Below are 15,084 nucleotides of genomic sequence, written 5' to 3'. Positions count from 1 at the left end.
GAGGCTGGCACAAGATTAAGAGAGCTTTAAACTAGGAATTTGGGGGAGATATCCAGGTAATCTCCATGCCGGATTTTAACATTGAGAGGGAAGAAAACGAAGAAAGAAAGGATACAGGCGTGGGTAGGAGAACGTATATAAGGAGGAAGTGTAGTGTAGATACCAGTCTAATAGGTGATACAAGTGGAATGTATTGCACTGTATAGGTAGAATGTCTGTGCCTAATCAGGTAAAGAACGTGAGCAAGGCCAAACAGCAAAAATTAAGACGTTTGTACACTAATGCGAGGAGCATAGGTAACAAAATGGAGGAACGAGAGTTACTGGTGCAGGAAGTGAAACCAGATATTATAGCAACAACAGAAACATGGTGGAATAGTAGTCATGACTGAACTACAGGTATTGAAGGGTATGTGCTGTTTAGGAAAGATCGAAATAAAGGTAAAGGTGGGGGAGTAGCATTGTATATCAATGATGAGGTAGACTGTAAAGGAATAAGAAGCGATGGAATGGATAAGAGAGTCCATCTGGGCAAAAATCACACTGGGGAAGAAAACTACTAGAGCCTCCTCTGGGATAGTGCTTGGGGTGTGCTATAGACCGCTGGGATCTAATTTGGATATGAATAGAGCCCTCTTTAATGTTTTTAATGAAGTAAATATTAATAGAAACTGCATGATCAGGGGAGACTAACTTCCCAGATATAGACTGGGGGACAAGTGCTAGTAATAATAATAGGGCTCAGATTTTCCTGGATGTGATAACTGATGGATTCCTTCATCAAGTAGTTGCTGAACCGACTAGAGGGGATGCCATTTTAGATTTGGTTTTGGTGAGTAGTGAGGATCTCATAGAAAAAATGGTTGCAGGGGACAACCTTGGTTCAAGTGATCATGAGCTAACTCAGTTCAAACTGCATGGAAGGATAAACAAAAATAAATCTGCGACTAGGGCTTTTGATTTCAAAAGGACTGACTTTCAAAAATTAAGGAAATTAGTTAGGGAAGTGGATTGGACTGAAGAACTTATGGATCTAAAGGCAGAGGAAGCCTGGGATTACTTCAAGTTAAAGCTGCAGAAGCTATCGGAAGCCTGCATCCCAAGAAAGGGGAAAAAATTCATAGGCAGGAGTTGTAGACCAAGCTGGATGAGCAAGCATCTCAGAGAGATGATTAAGAAAAAGCAGAAAGCATACAGGGAGTGGAAGATGGAAGGGATCAGCAAGGAAAGCTACCTTATGGAGATCAGAACATGTTGCGATAAAGGGAGAAAGGCCAAAAGCCATGTAGAATTGGACCTTGCAAAGGGAATTAAAACCAATAGTAAAAGGTTCTATAGCCATATAAATAAGAAGAAAACTCAGAAAGAAGAAGTGGGACCGCTAAACACTGAGGATGGAGTAGAGGTTAAGGATAATCTAAGCATGGCCCAATATCTAAACAAATACTTTGCCTCAGTCTTTAATGAGGATCTTAGGGATAATGGTAGCATGACAAATGGGAATGAGGCTATGGAGGTAGATATTACCATATCTGAGGTAGAAGCGAAACTCGAAAAGCTTAATGGGACTAAATCAGGGGGCCCAGATAATCTTCATCCAAAAATATTAAAGGAATTAGCACATGAAATTGCAAGCCCATTAGCAAGAATTTTTAATGAATCTGTAAACTCAGGGGTTGTACCGTATGATTGGAGAATTGCTAACATAGTTCCTATTTTTAAGAAAGGAAAAAAAGGTGATCCGGGTAACTACAGGCCTGTTAGTCTGACATCTGTAGTATGCAAGGTCTTGGAAAAAATTTTGAAGGAAAAAGTAGTTAAGGAGATTGAGGTCAATGGTAAATGGGACAAAATACAACATTATTTTACAAAAGGTAGATCATGCCAAACCAACCTGATCTCCTTCTTTGAGAAAGTAACAGATTTTTGAAGACAAAGGAAATGCAGTGGATCTAATTTATCTAGATTTCAGTCAAGCATTTGATACGGTGCCACATGGGGAATTATTAGTTAAATTGGAAAAGAAGCAGCTCAGTATGAAAATTGAAAAATGGATAAGGAATTGGTTAAAGGGGAGACTACAGCGGGTCATACTGAAAGGTGAACTGTCAGGCTGGAGGGAGGTTACCAGTGGAGTTTCTCAGGGATCGGTTTTGGGACCAATCTTATTTAATCTTTTTATTACTGACCTCGGCACAAAAAGTGGGAATGTGCTAATAAAGTTTGCAGATGATACAAAGCTGGGAGGTATTGCCAATTCAGAGAAGGACCGGGATATCCTACAGGAAGATCTGGATGACCTTGTAAACTGGAGTAATAGTAATGGGATGAAATTTAATATTGAGAAGTGTAAGATCATGCATTTAGGGATTAATAACAAGAATGTTAGTTATAAGCTGGGGATGCATCAATTGGAAGTAATGGAGTATTGGTTGACCACAGGATGACTATGAGCCACCAATGTGATATGGCCATAAAAAAAGCTAATGCAGTCTTGGGATGCATCAGGCGAGGTATTTCCAGTAGAGATAAGGAGGAGTTAATACCATTATACAAGGCACTGGTGAGACCTCATCTGGAATATTGTGTGCAGTTCTGATCTCCCATGTTTAAGAAGGATGAATTCAAACTGGAACAGGTACAGAGAAGGGCTACTAGGATGATCCGAGGAATGGAAAAGCTGTCTTATGAAAGGAGACTCAAGTTTAGACTTGAAATTAGATGAAGGTTTCTAATCATCAGAGGAGTGAAGTTCTGGAACAGCCTTCCAAGGGGAGCAGTGGGGGCAAAAGACATATCTGGCTTCAAGACTAAGCTTGATAAGTTTATGGAGAGGATGGTATGACGGGATAGCCTAATTTTGGCAATTAGTTGATCTTTGACTATTAGCGGTAAGTATGCCCAATGGCCTGTGATGGGATGTTAGATGGGGTGGGATCGGAGTTACTACAGAGAATTCTTTCCTGGGTGTCTGGCTGGTGAATCTTGCCCACATGCTCAGGGTTTAGCTGATCACCATATTTGGGGTCAGGAAGGAATTTTCCTCCAGGCAGATTGTCAGAGGCCCTGTGGGTTTTTTGCTTTCCTCTGCAGCATGGGGCATGGGTCACTTGCTGGAGGATTCTCTGCACCTTGAAGTCTTTAAACCACGATTTGAGGACTTCAGTAGCTCAGACATAGGTGAGAGGTTTATTGCAGGAGTGGGTGGGTGAGATTCTGTGGCCTGCATTGTGCAGGAGGTCACACTAGATGATCATAATGGTCCCTTCTGACCTTCATGTCTATGAGAACTCTTCATTTTCAAAATTGCTCTTGGAAGGAAAAGGACCATGTTTTGAACAATAAGGGAAATAATTTCATACCCAGTTGGAACAGAATCCACGCCTCAATACAAAAACACATTCAGATCGGAAACAATTTTTTCAGTTAACTGGCTGCTGAGAACTGTATCTGCTTCTCAGGCTGCCAAACTTACTCAGTGCAGTCAAAAACCTATCTACCCAACAATAAATGTCTTTTATTGGAAAAGAAATGAAGCTCTGGTGTCAGAATATTAGACTGTGAATACAGAAGACCAGATTCTGAACTCAACGGATGTTTGGCATTGAATCAGCAGGAGCTGCACTTGACTCAGTGGTTTTCAGAAGAACACTACAGATGTTCTTGGCTGCCCACTTTTGCTCATGGAACAACACCTAAAGCTAATGACGCTAGTTATTTGGCACCCCATTGATTTGCTTTCTCTTTCTTCTTGAAAAAGTGTTAAAATTAAAATTTGTGTCAACAATTCCTTGACATACACTGCAGTCTGATACTTAATGTAGTATAATTTTATATTTAAACAAAATTAATTTCCATGTATATTATGCTCTTAATCATATGTTAAAAACAAGGAAAGAACACTGAGACACAAAATACTTGAAGGGTCAGTCAACAAGGCAGAACAAGGTGGAAAATTCAATCACCAAATGTCAATTATTTTAGAAGAGCAGCAGCTGCACTACTGTCAATTGTACAAACAAATGATCTTGAAGATATACATTCATTCAACTCCTCATTTAAGGTCAGACTAGATAATCATAATGGTCCCTTTTGTCCTTAATGTCTGTGAAGATATGAATATTAAGAAGGTTGAAAAAATGTTTGAATATTTTTGCCAAGTTTGCTGCAGGTGGAATAACCATTTGGCTCCCAGATTTGTCTTTCTTTAGCTGTCTGATTGAACAGCCTCTTTCCAAACCAAGAGGCTACCAGAGAGCATCTCCCGCTAAGATGTCACAAACCTTTGCTCCAGAAAGAAAACGTTAAAGAATTTTCCATCCCATAAGTAGCCCTCCATTTTACACCAATCTAAATACATCAAATCAAACCATTCTGAATAGTGGTTGCTGTGAAAGCATAGTAATTTAGTTCAACAAAAATTCTTAAAGGCGCTCTTAAAACCTTGACATTAATGTGTATACATGGCAGTTTCACTGTACCTTTTAACTGTAACAAAGAAATTGGCTTACAAGCTGAGCCAGTTAAGGCTTCACTCTTTGAAACTGTATAACCAAAAATTTTTAAAGGGGTACATTTTTAAGAGGGCAGGAGCTCCAGCCTCCCTTTTAGCATATGCATATGGAGCTCACACTATTTGTATCTGGAGGAATGAATTGTGGATGGCAGTCTGAGTACTTATGCCTCTAACTTTCTAATTTGAACCCACAGCTGATCTTTGTATGTGCAAATTCTACAGACCCTGATGGTAATATAGTGAATAGGGATGAAAGACTGAATAAGCTTTTTATTTCAAAACCTTTCTTCTTCCAAACCACCTTATTGCTTATAAAGTTCTACATGTGTGTCAATTTGAAATTTTTAAAACATTTTCATTTTGGAGAGAAAGAATGACTGGAAAATCATGAGACAATTGTGCATGTTGAACTACTCATGCATGAGTAACTTACAGAAGTGTTTGCAGGAGCAGGCCCTTTTTGAATAAAGGCCTGATCCTTCACTAGTTGACATCAACTTCAATGGATTTTATATGGTGCCTGTTGCAAGGACTGGATTGGAGAGAAACAAATAGGATTTTTAAAAAAAATAAAACTGTACTTTGACTTAATATATATTAATACGAAAAGTAAAATCAACATGTAGATTATTAATACCTATTATCTCTAATTATCCATGTGCAGCTTTCATGGTCAATAGATGAACAGAGTTTTCCTTCCACCAAAGGAGGCTGACTTTTCAATGCTACAATGATATGATCAGGAGAAAACTGTACTTGTATGTCATCTTTAGTGATGTCTTGGGGAAGATGAATTGTGACGGTCAAATCATCTTCAGTCTGTTGCCAGTAATAGACAGGGTCTACAAATGGAAGCATACATATAAAGGCAAAGTCAGTTACAAAATACAAAGTATATGGCTGATGGGGTGGGAAAAAGAAATCTGGTAGTGTGTTTATTCACTTTCTACTCTGAAAACTTCATATGAAAGCTATTCTGATCACTTATTAAAAAATAGAGAGGAACATCGTTTTCTGGCTACCAGTAGGTGTTTGACCAATGTCCACTTGTGTCTCAGTTATGGAGAGTTGCTTACACTCATGTGTATATTTAAATATGCAGGTGTACACTCAGCTGAACAATATAAATATGCACTTGTAGTTTTTTCACGTTTCAAATGGCATTTTTAAATAGTCACAACTTTATGAAATCAATACACAAATTCATTCAAATAAGCAAAGGCACTACGTCTCAGTGAGCATTAATCCCATTATCTAGATTCAGCACCGTTTGAGTTATCTTCATGACTCCACAGTAACAGTGGTTCTTTGAGATGTGTTGTCCACATATATTCCACTTCCGATACATGTGCCCCATGTGTGTGAGGTCTGAATCTTTTTAAATACTAGTGTTCATTGGGGCCATGCCTGCACCCAGGATATCTTCTTGCACACTGTAGCCAAGGGAATAAAGGGCAGGACAGACGTAACTAGCTTTCAGTCTCCTAACTACAGGATCCAGCTGGGAAGGAGGGTGGGTTGTGGAAATACATGTGTCCATTTAGATACTGTATTAGGAAAAACCTAACTATAGGAGTAGTTAAGGTCCAGAAATAGTCTTCCAAAGGAGGTTGTGGAATCCCCAATATTGGTAGTTTTTAAGAAGAGATTTAACAAACACCTGTCAGGGATGGGCTTTTTATGTGATCTGCCTCAGCACCAGGGGTTGGACTTGACTTCTTGAGGTCCCTTATATCCCTACATTTCTACGACAACAAATTACAAAAACCAGTTACTGTATTGTAAACAACAGTTTGTTTTTGGAGTAATTGTCCATATGGATTCCATTTTAGATGACGACTCATAAGAAGAGATCTCATGTCCTCCAAGTGGGTGCTCAGTTTAGTGGCCCATGACTAAGACAGTTCTGCCAAAGTGGGCATCAGATCTGGAACCCTCTACCAAGGAGTAGTGCTGAGTGAACATGTGAACTGAACTCCAGGTAGCTGCTTTACAAATCTCCAAAATTGGAATGTCCATTAGGGAAGCAGCAGAGGCTGCTTGAACTCTGGTGGAATAGACTCTAATCTGCACAGAGGGTCCAGGCAAGCTATTGTACAGCAAAGGCTAATATAGTCCAACACCCGTTTAGATCACCTTTGGGTGGTTATTTTCTGACCTTTCAGTCAGCATGGATTTGTCAAGAACAAATCGTTGTCAAACCAAACTGATAGATTTCTTAGACAGGGTAACAAGCTTTGTGCATGGGGGAAGCAGTAGATGTGGTATACCTTGAAATGGGAAATGATGGTCTAAGATGGAGTACTGCAGACAGGGATCTGGGGATCATAGTGGATCACAAGCTAAATATGAGTCAACAGTGTAACACTGCAGCAAAAAAAAAAAAAAAAAGCAAACATCATTCTGGGATGTATTAGCAGGAACGCTGTAAGCAAGACACGAGAAGTAATTCTTCCGTTCTACTCCATGCTGATTAGGCCTCAACTGGAGTACGGTGTCTAATTCTGGACGCCACATTTTAGGAAGCTGTGGACAAATTGGAGAAAGTCCAGAGAAGAGCAACAAAAATTATTAAAGGTCTAGAAAACAAGACCTACAAGGGAATATTGAAAAAACTGAGTTTGTTTAGTCTGGAGAAGAGAAGACTAACGGGGGATGGGGGGATCTGATAAACGTTTTCAAGTACATAAAAGGTTGTTATAAGGAGGAGGGAGAAAAATTGTTCTGCTTAACCTCAGAGGATAGGCCAAGAAGCAATTGGCTTAAATTCCAGGAAGGGCAGTTTAGGTTGAACATTAGGAAAAACTTCCATCTGTCAGGGTGGTTAACCATTGGAATAAATTACCTAGGGAGGTTGTGGAATCTCCATCATCGGATATTTTTAAGAAAAGGTTAGACAAACACTTAGGATAGATAATACTTAGTCCTGCCATGAGTGCAGGGGACTCAACTAGATGACCTCTCGAGGTCCCTTCCAGGCCTACGATCCTACAAAAACAAAAAACCCACACACCTTTCTAACAGACCTAGCCTGTGCACGTTTCTGGCTTCCTTTAGCTACAGCTTTGTCGAAGGTTTGAAATACACATCAGTGAACCACAGCAAATGTTTTCATGTGAAAATAATCCATAAATGGTGTTTTCCATAAAATAGCCCACCAATGATCCTGATTAGGATACACCCAATAGGCAAACCAATATGACTACCTGTAGAGAGAACTTTTTTTTTTTAAAGAGAGGATCTGAAAATGATTTAGAGGTTATTTAGGATGGAGGCATTAACTGGCAAACAGTTTAGAAAAGCAAAAGCCAATCTAATGAGCATGGGCCTGATTCAAACCCCAAAAGAAGTCAATGAGAAGACAGTGACAGACTTCACTGGATCAGGTCCTCTGTGCTAACTGGTACAATCAGTCAGCATGTTGATGATGAAAATATTTGGAGGATTTTGTCTCCCTGCTGAGCTAGTGGTTGCCCTCACACCACGGATCTGCGCGTGAAGAAGTTAGAATTCAATGAATGTCCTCTTTCCACAGATACTTACAGCTCAATTACAATCTCTATTTCTACATGCGTAATACTCATTTTTCATGCAAAGGCAATGAAAGCGTAAACTTTGTGTGTCTTCTGCAGAGCAAAACTCTTTGCACATCTCTATGCACAAGGCATCTTTTATAATTAAGAAAGGCAAACACCATATACAAAGAGAAATTATATAAATAAAATAATATAAATATTTAAATCTCTTTGTCCAGGAAGTAAACATTTACAATGAAATTTAAGACAGTGAAAAAAAATATTGTCCTAATATATGGAAATTCATTAAATCATCTAGCATTATTTTGTTACAATGAAGGATGGTTTCATTACAGAAGTCTAGGAAAACGTGACCAGAACAAATATTACCTTTCTTTTTATCTGCTATTTTCCCATCTTCATTTTCTTCAAGCTGATTCTCCTCATCCTGCATAAATGTGAAGGGTTTGTAGGAGACAATCATTAGACCATCCCCACCTGGCTCTATAGCTGCATAATGAGGGACTGACTTTCCTCGGAGAACTCTGCGCCTGAAGATTTCATATCTTTGATTTTCTGTAAAAGGAATACAAAACCAGAAAAGTAATATTTTCCAGGAGGAAAAAATTCAATTATAAATGTGACAAATGGATCGTACCTAAAAATAATATACAGCCACATCAGTCAATTCATAATATTGCAGCCCTGAAACAGCAGTTCATCTCTGTCCTCGAAACAAGAGATCTGCTATACAAACCTATATCCAGCAGCCATAGCAGACTGAAATTAATTAAGATTGAAATTAAAGCTCTGTAATCAGGTACACTGTAGGTTTTCCCACCTATTTTTCTAGCCTCCCACTTTACCCATTATTGGAGACATGATAAATAAATGACTAGATGGACCATTAGTTTCTTCCAGTATGGTAATTATTTATCATTTTTACTTCTGTATCATCTAGCGTTCCAAGCAGGTATTAGAGCCCAAGTGTGCTAGGCACGGTGCTACAACTATTACAACAAAGACAGTCCCTGCCCCATGCAATTTACAATCTTAACATATTATGAACCAAAGGCTGGGGATGAACAATGGAATGAGGGAGAACAAGTAACAGTGAATCTAATTTGTTATAGTGAGCAGCAATCACAGCATTCCCACTGCCTCCTCATTCTTAAAAATGCAGCATAATTCTTGTTTTCTCCACTACTACATGGAATTCGGCCTTGCTATTGTAAAGTTCTGTTTTTCAGCTTTTAGAAATCGGCTTCTGCTTTCTTGTTTTCGTCAAACTTAAGGAAATTTTAATTTTTAATGGCGTTTGGAGTCATCAATTCAGTTGTCTTCCTTGAGAAATACAGAGCAGAATATGATTTTCAATAATCATTTGCAGAACATTATATATGTATGGCCCGCTTTTAACTGATAATGCCTTTTACAGGTCTTCCACACAAATCCTGGTTAATGCTAACTAGCTCTTCTTAGTGCAAAATGCTCATCTTGTCCAGCATTTGTACAAAATGTACAGCTACCAATCCATCCCATGCTGTGCTTCCAACAAAATACATCGAGACAAACAGAAGCATAACATGCTGACATTGGTATGAGCATTTCCCCCTCTGCCTCAGCATCTAAATCCACTCAGCTCTATAGTAACTAATCACTTTTGAATAACTATTGATATCAGAGAAGCTAGCTAGATATTTTAGATCTTGTTCAAGCTCTCTACAGATCGTAAATTTATTCTTGATCATTTATTTCTAGTTGTGTTCAGTACTCCATATTTAAATTCTATTTCCTTTAATATGAAACTATCGTACTTGTAAGTAGGTTATTACCTGACTAACTTAGAAATTACTGGAAGTAGAATACAAGGACACATTATTATTCCTCAAAATATAGTGGTGTTATCCGTTTTTAAAACCAGCAAAAACACCAGTATGGGCAAATATTTTAGATCTGCCAAATGTTGTATGCCAAGGCAATGTTTCAATATAAAGGCTAGACATATTTTTATACATATGAAAACTGTATTAGAATACATAATGACAGACAAGTTAAGTAAGTTCAGGCGTGGTCACTATTTGACTATTGGTCTGACTCACTATGGCCGTTCTTATGTCCAAGGAAAATTAAGATACTATTATAGGAAATAACACTGTACAGTAGGTGGCACAATTCACTAAGAGTCAGTATAGATATGTCTATATTGTGTTGTAAACCTGGATTTAGGTTTGAACCCAATCGCCCCTATTGTCTACACTCAAATCTTTCTGACTCAGGTTAGCAAACCCTCACGAGGGAAAGTGGGTGCAGTCTAGGCCTTAGTCCTGCTGGGACTTGGGTCCAAGCACTGACATTGTGCAGTATGGATGCAGCTCAAGGCTGGGTCCCCAAATTCATGACCGGAGAGTTGGCCAATGCTATCCCCTGGGCCTATGTTTCTCAGCCCTTACTAAGAAGTGGAAGCATCCCCTCTTGGTTCAAATACAGTTCATATGCAGCTGCTTGGCATTTAACTCTGCCTTTCCACTCTCACCACTCACCTGGAAACACATTTAAAAACAAACAAACAGTCTCCTATGTTAGCTATGACCACCAAGAGGAAGAAGTCCTACAAGTGCACTGCTAGCCAGTCACAGGAACACAGATGAATTCTGATCAATCTTTAGTGGAAGGCGAGCAAGACATTTTCTTCAGTAAGAGTGCAAGAAATGATCATGTGTACAAACAAATCTCAAAAAAGCTTGGGATATTATCTGGACCACATATCAGTACAGAGATCGAGTTATGTGGCTTAAAACCAACTACTGCAAGGTTAGGGATAGTAACAGCATCTCTGAGAACTTGCTTTTTAACTGCTTCTTCTATGAGCATTTGAGTAGCTTCTAGGGCTTCAGCAAGCACTGAGCCCATAATGGTGTATGGCAATGCACCTTTTTAATCCCCAAAGTCAGAGGAACCACCAGAGAAGACCAGCAGCCATCAGATGAAAAGTTACACTGCCAGTCAGGGATCTCCAGAACTAACACATTCTCCAGTGGTTGCCCTGCCTAAAAAGACAGTAAAACCACAGGCAGTAAAGCACAGAGAGTGGCACCCACCCCACACAACCCCAGGGGAAAATGGTGGGGATTTGTAAATGATTTACATTGAATTTGTTAAGTGCATCTTATCATGATGTTTGAAGTCTTGATGCTGAGCTGGGTAGAGCTCACAGGACTGTGTGAGCCAATAAATTTTTGCATGTGAAAAACAAAACCCAATGATAAAAAGTAGCATCTTTTCCCCTGGGGTTGCCAACGCCCCTCCAGATGCAGCAAATGCAATGTATTTTTTTTTTCCTTGTAACATGTTTTCATTTGCCTCAGCAGGCCATTCCACCTCACAGACTTTAAGGCCAGAAGGGAACATCATGATCATCTAACCCAGGGGTTCTCAAACTTCTTTGCATCACGAGCCCCTTCTGACAACAAAAATTACTACCCAACCCCAGGAGGGGGGACCGAAGCTTTAGCCTGACTGATCCCTGCCACTCCGGGTGGGGGGACCAAAGTCCCGCTGCCTTGCGAGGAAGGGGAGGGCGAAGCCGAAGTCCAAAGGCTTCAGCCTCTAGCAGGGGGCCTGTAATGTCAGCCCCACTGCCCAAGGTTGAAGCCCTCAGGCTTCAGCCCCAGACAGTGGGGCTCAGGCTTTGGCTTCAGCCCCTGACCCCAGCAAGTCTAAGACAGCCTTGGCAACCCCATTAAAAAGGGATCATGACCCACTTTGGGGTCCCAACTCACTGTTTGAGAACTGCTGATCTAGTCTGACCTCCTGCACATTGCAAGCCATAGAACCTCACCCAACTCCTGAAATAGACCCATAACCTCTGGCTGAGTTACTGAAATCCTCAAATAATGATTTAAAGACTTCAAGTTACAGAAAATCCACCATTTACACTAATTTAAACATGCAAGTGGCTGTGCCCCATGCTGCAGAGGAAGGTGAAACCCCCCCAGAGTCTGCCAATCTGACCCAGGGAAGAATTATTTCCTGACCCCAAATATGGCAATTAGACACTGAGCATGTGGGCAAGACCTGCATGGGCAACAAGGAGCCTTGGGGTGTGAACTGTGCTGCGTGGGCACAGAGGAAGCAAGCACAAGTCAAAATAATGGGTGAAATCCTGCAGAAGGCCAACCAGCAGCTGGAATACCAAAGAGACAAAGATGCAAGGCATGGGTGGCAGGGGTGGGAAAAGAGAAAGGCTGAACAGCATAAAGAGATTGGCAGTGCAAATTTTGGAGCAGGAATGCAAGTTGAGGAAGATAGAGCACATAGAAAGAACTGTGTGAGATGATGCTCATGGCAATAAGACTGAAAGCTCCAGCTGGATCTCTTCCTACGGTAGCCCCATGCTACCTTGTCCTGCAGGCCATGCACCCTTTGGATAACACCGGGCTTGGGTGGTTTATATCACAAGGAATGACCTGTAGTTGGAATTGTCAAATATATCCTCTACAGTCTTCCACTTCACTCTAGTCCAGTAGCAGCCTGTGCACATGAAATGCACTAGAAGGGCCAAAAAGAACAGAAACTCTGTTCAGTGCCAGCGTCTAAGTGTTTTGCACCATTGTGCACTGTATTTCCACTAATCGGTGGGTTTTGCTCTGTTGGTTGCGTTGTACGTTTTTCTGGCAGCTAGTCTGCCTACCAGGTTTTTAACATTGTGAGTTTCTGTTACACGCTTGTTTACAAATAAAGAGTTCAACATGCACACAAGGTGTCATTACCATAGTTTATTACATTTACTTTGGAGGAACTTCATCACAGTAATCCATAAACTGTGCTTTGAGTTTAAACAGCACGCATAAAAAACCCTCATAAATTTCAACGTATCAATCCCACAATTAAGCTGTGTGTTTAAGTATATGGCCAGTTTTTATAGACCAGCATGAAAGTTTTCACACATACTATGACAGTCAAACCGTGTGATGAGGTATGTGACTTGAGTATACAAAACACATAATACAAATTCAGAAAAAAAACCCACCTTCTAGATCTGGCCTACACCCAGGGAATGACCATGGCACAGTTACAAATACTAATTCATTCCCTATTCACTCATATTACTGTACACATATATACATAATTTATTTAATTGCCCCAACTCACTGGACCATGCAAACCCATTATATGAATGCACAAAGCATCTCTGATTTCTATTGCATGTGTGGATTCTGCCCCAATAATGACACGTGCACTTTTTGGCTATGTCTACCCATCTAGAAGTTCAGTTGTATAGAATCCATTCCTGGCAAAATGGTTCACTTTTGTCCTTGGAGACATTGTCCAGAGAACAGCAGACAACAACAATGTGGACAGCATTAATGATCTTGGAATCTGTTTGGCTCTGAGAGCACATACCCTATTATACTCATCGTTCAGCATAATGTTAGGGAAAAGCTGCACAGTGGAAGTGATCTCTTAAAAAAAGAAATCAAATTATATTCTGCCTACCTAAATCCCCACCAAAAGGGGTCTGATCAATTCGGACATAGTATTGTTTTTGAGCACTAATAGACAGCCAACACATTTCTTCACACAGGTAGCTGCATCTCAGCACTAAGCAAAGTGATGCCTGCCAACGTTACATTTATACAGTGATTTAGGATCCTCGAATCAAGTTATTAAAAAAAATTCACAATCACTATAACTGTGAGGCAGTGTGACCTACTGGTGTAATAGTGGTGAAAAAATAGTGGTGAAAAAATTCTCAAGTTGTAATCCCAACTATGCCCACTTAGGCAAGTCACCTGTTTGGCTCAGACTCCCAATCTACAAGGTAGGTAATATTATCCCTAATTATCTACTTCAACAGGACGTAGAGGCAATAACTAGTATTATTAATATACTTTGAAAAAATGTAAAGCAGTACTTGTAAATGCCAAGCATTAAAGTTGTACTAACACTTGCATAAAAAAACCATATTGAAGTCTACGATAAAAGAGCACTATAGAAGAGCTATGTCATTATTATTATTATTATTTTTTTTTTTGAAGATGATCATAATGTTTTGCCCCAGGATAGAAGTATATCATACAAGATCTTAGCAATGATGCTCCCTCCCCCACCCCACTTTTCAAAATGCAGTATAACCTCATAGTTACAAACACCAGAGTTACAAACTCATTTGGAACCAGAAGTACACAATCAGGCAGCAGCAGAGACGGGGGAAAGAGGGGAAAAAAATGCAAATATAGTATAGTACTGAGTTAAATATAAACTACTAAAAAAAGGAAAAGATTAAAAACATTTGACAAGGTAAGGAAACTGTTTCTATGCTTGTTTCATTTAAATTAAGAGAAAAGTTTCAAAATTATGTTAAGTCTCATGTTCAGTTGTAAACTTTTGAAAGAACCACCATAATGTTTTGTTCAGAGTTACGAACATTTCAGACTTTACGAACAACCTCCATTCCCAAGATGTTCTACTGCATAGTAATGCCTCACTTAAAGTCATCTCAGTTAATGTTGTTTCGCTGTTACGTTGCTGATCATTTAGGGAATATGTTCGTTTAAAGTTGCACAATGCTCCCTTCGAACATTGTTTGGCAGCCGCCTGCTTTGTCCACTTCTTTTGCAGAAAGAGAGGCAGCCACCCAGCAGGCTATCAGTTGCCAGCAGTTCAGCTGTCCCTCCCGCCACTGCCACGTGCTGCTCCAGCCCTCTGCCTTGGAGCTGCTCCCAGGAGCCTCCTGCTTGCTGCGGGGGGTGGGGGGAAGAAGGGGTGTCCCCCTACCCCTGCTTACCCCATCTCCATAGAGCTGGTGGGGACGGGACAGGACACCATAGGGCTCAGGACGGAGGGAGCATGCTGGCAGCAGCTGCTGTCTCAACTTGCTGATCTACTTAAAAAGGCAATGTACTTAGAGTGGTATCAGCATACTTAAAGGGGCAATGCGCATCTCTCTCTCTCACACACAAACACAGGGTGTGTGTGTGTCTGTCTGCCATGTTGTCTCCCCTCCCTCCATTTGTGCTGCCTTGTAGAATGTGAGGCTATATTAACAACG

General features: G+C 40.2%; 1 protein-coding gene across 1 annotated transcript in view; it reads right to left on the bottom strand.

Moving 5' to 3' along the window:
- The window catches only part of NUDCD1 (NudC domain containing 1), a 149,316-nt gene that overhangs the window by 60,753 nt on the left and 73,479 nt on the right, over positions 1-15,084 (bottom strand). The window contains exons 5-6 of the mRNA XM_084619573.1: positions 8,421-8,606; positions 5,153-5,357 (exon numbers count right to left, since the gene is read on the bottom strand). Coding sequence (XP_084475699.1) covers positions 5,153-5,357; positions 8,421-8,606 — 391 coding nt within the window. The remainder of the gene's footprint in view (positions 1-5,152; positions 5,358-8,420; positions 8,607-15,084) is intronic.

The sequence above is a fragment of the Lepidochelys olivacea genome, assembly GCF_965140295.1.
Source record: "Lepidochelys olivacea isolate rLepOli2 genome assembly, chromosome: 2".
NCBI classification, from domain to species: domain Eukaryota; kingdom Metazoa; phylum Chordata; order Testudines; family Cheloniidae; genus Lepidochelys; species Lepidochelys olivacea.
Note: the sequence above shows the minus strand (reverse complement) of the source record. Positions and strands in the feature narration are given on the sequence as shown.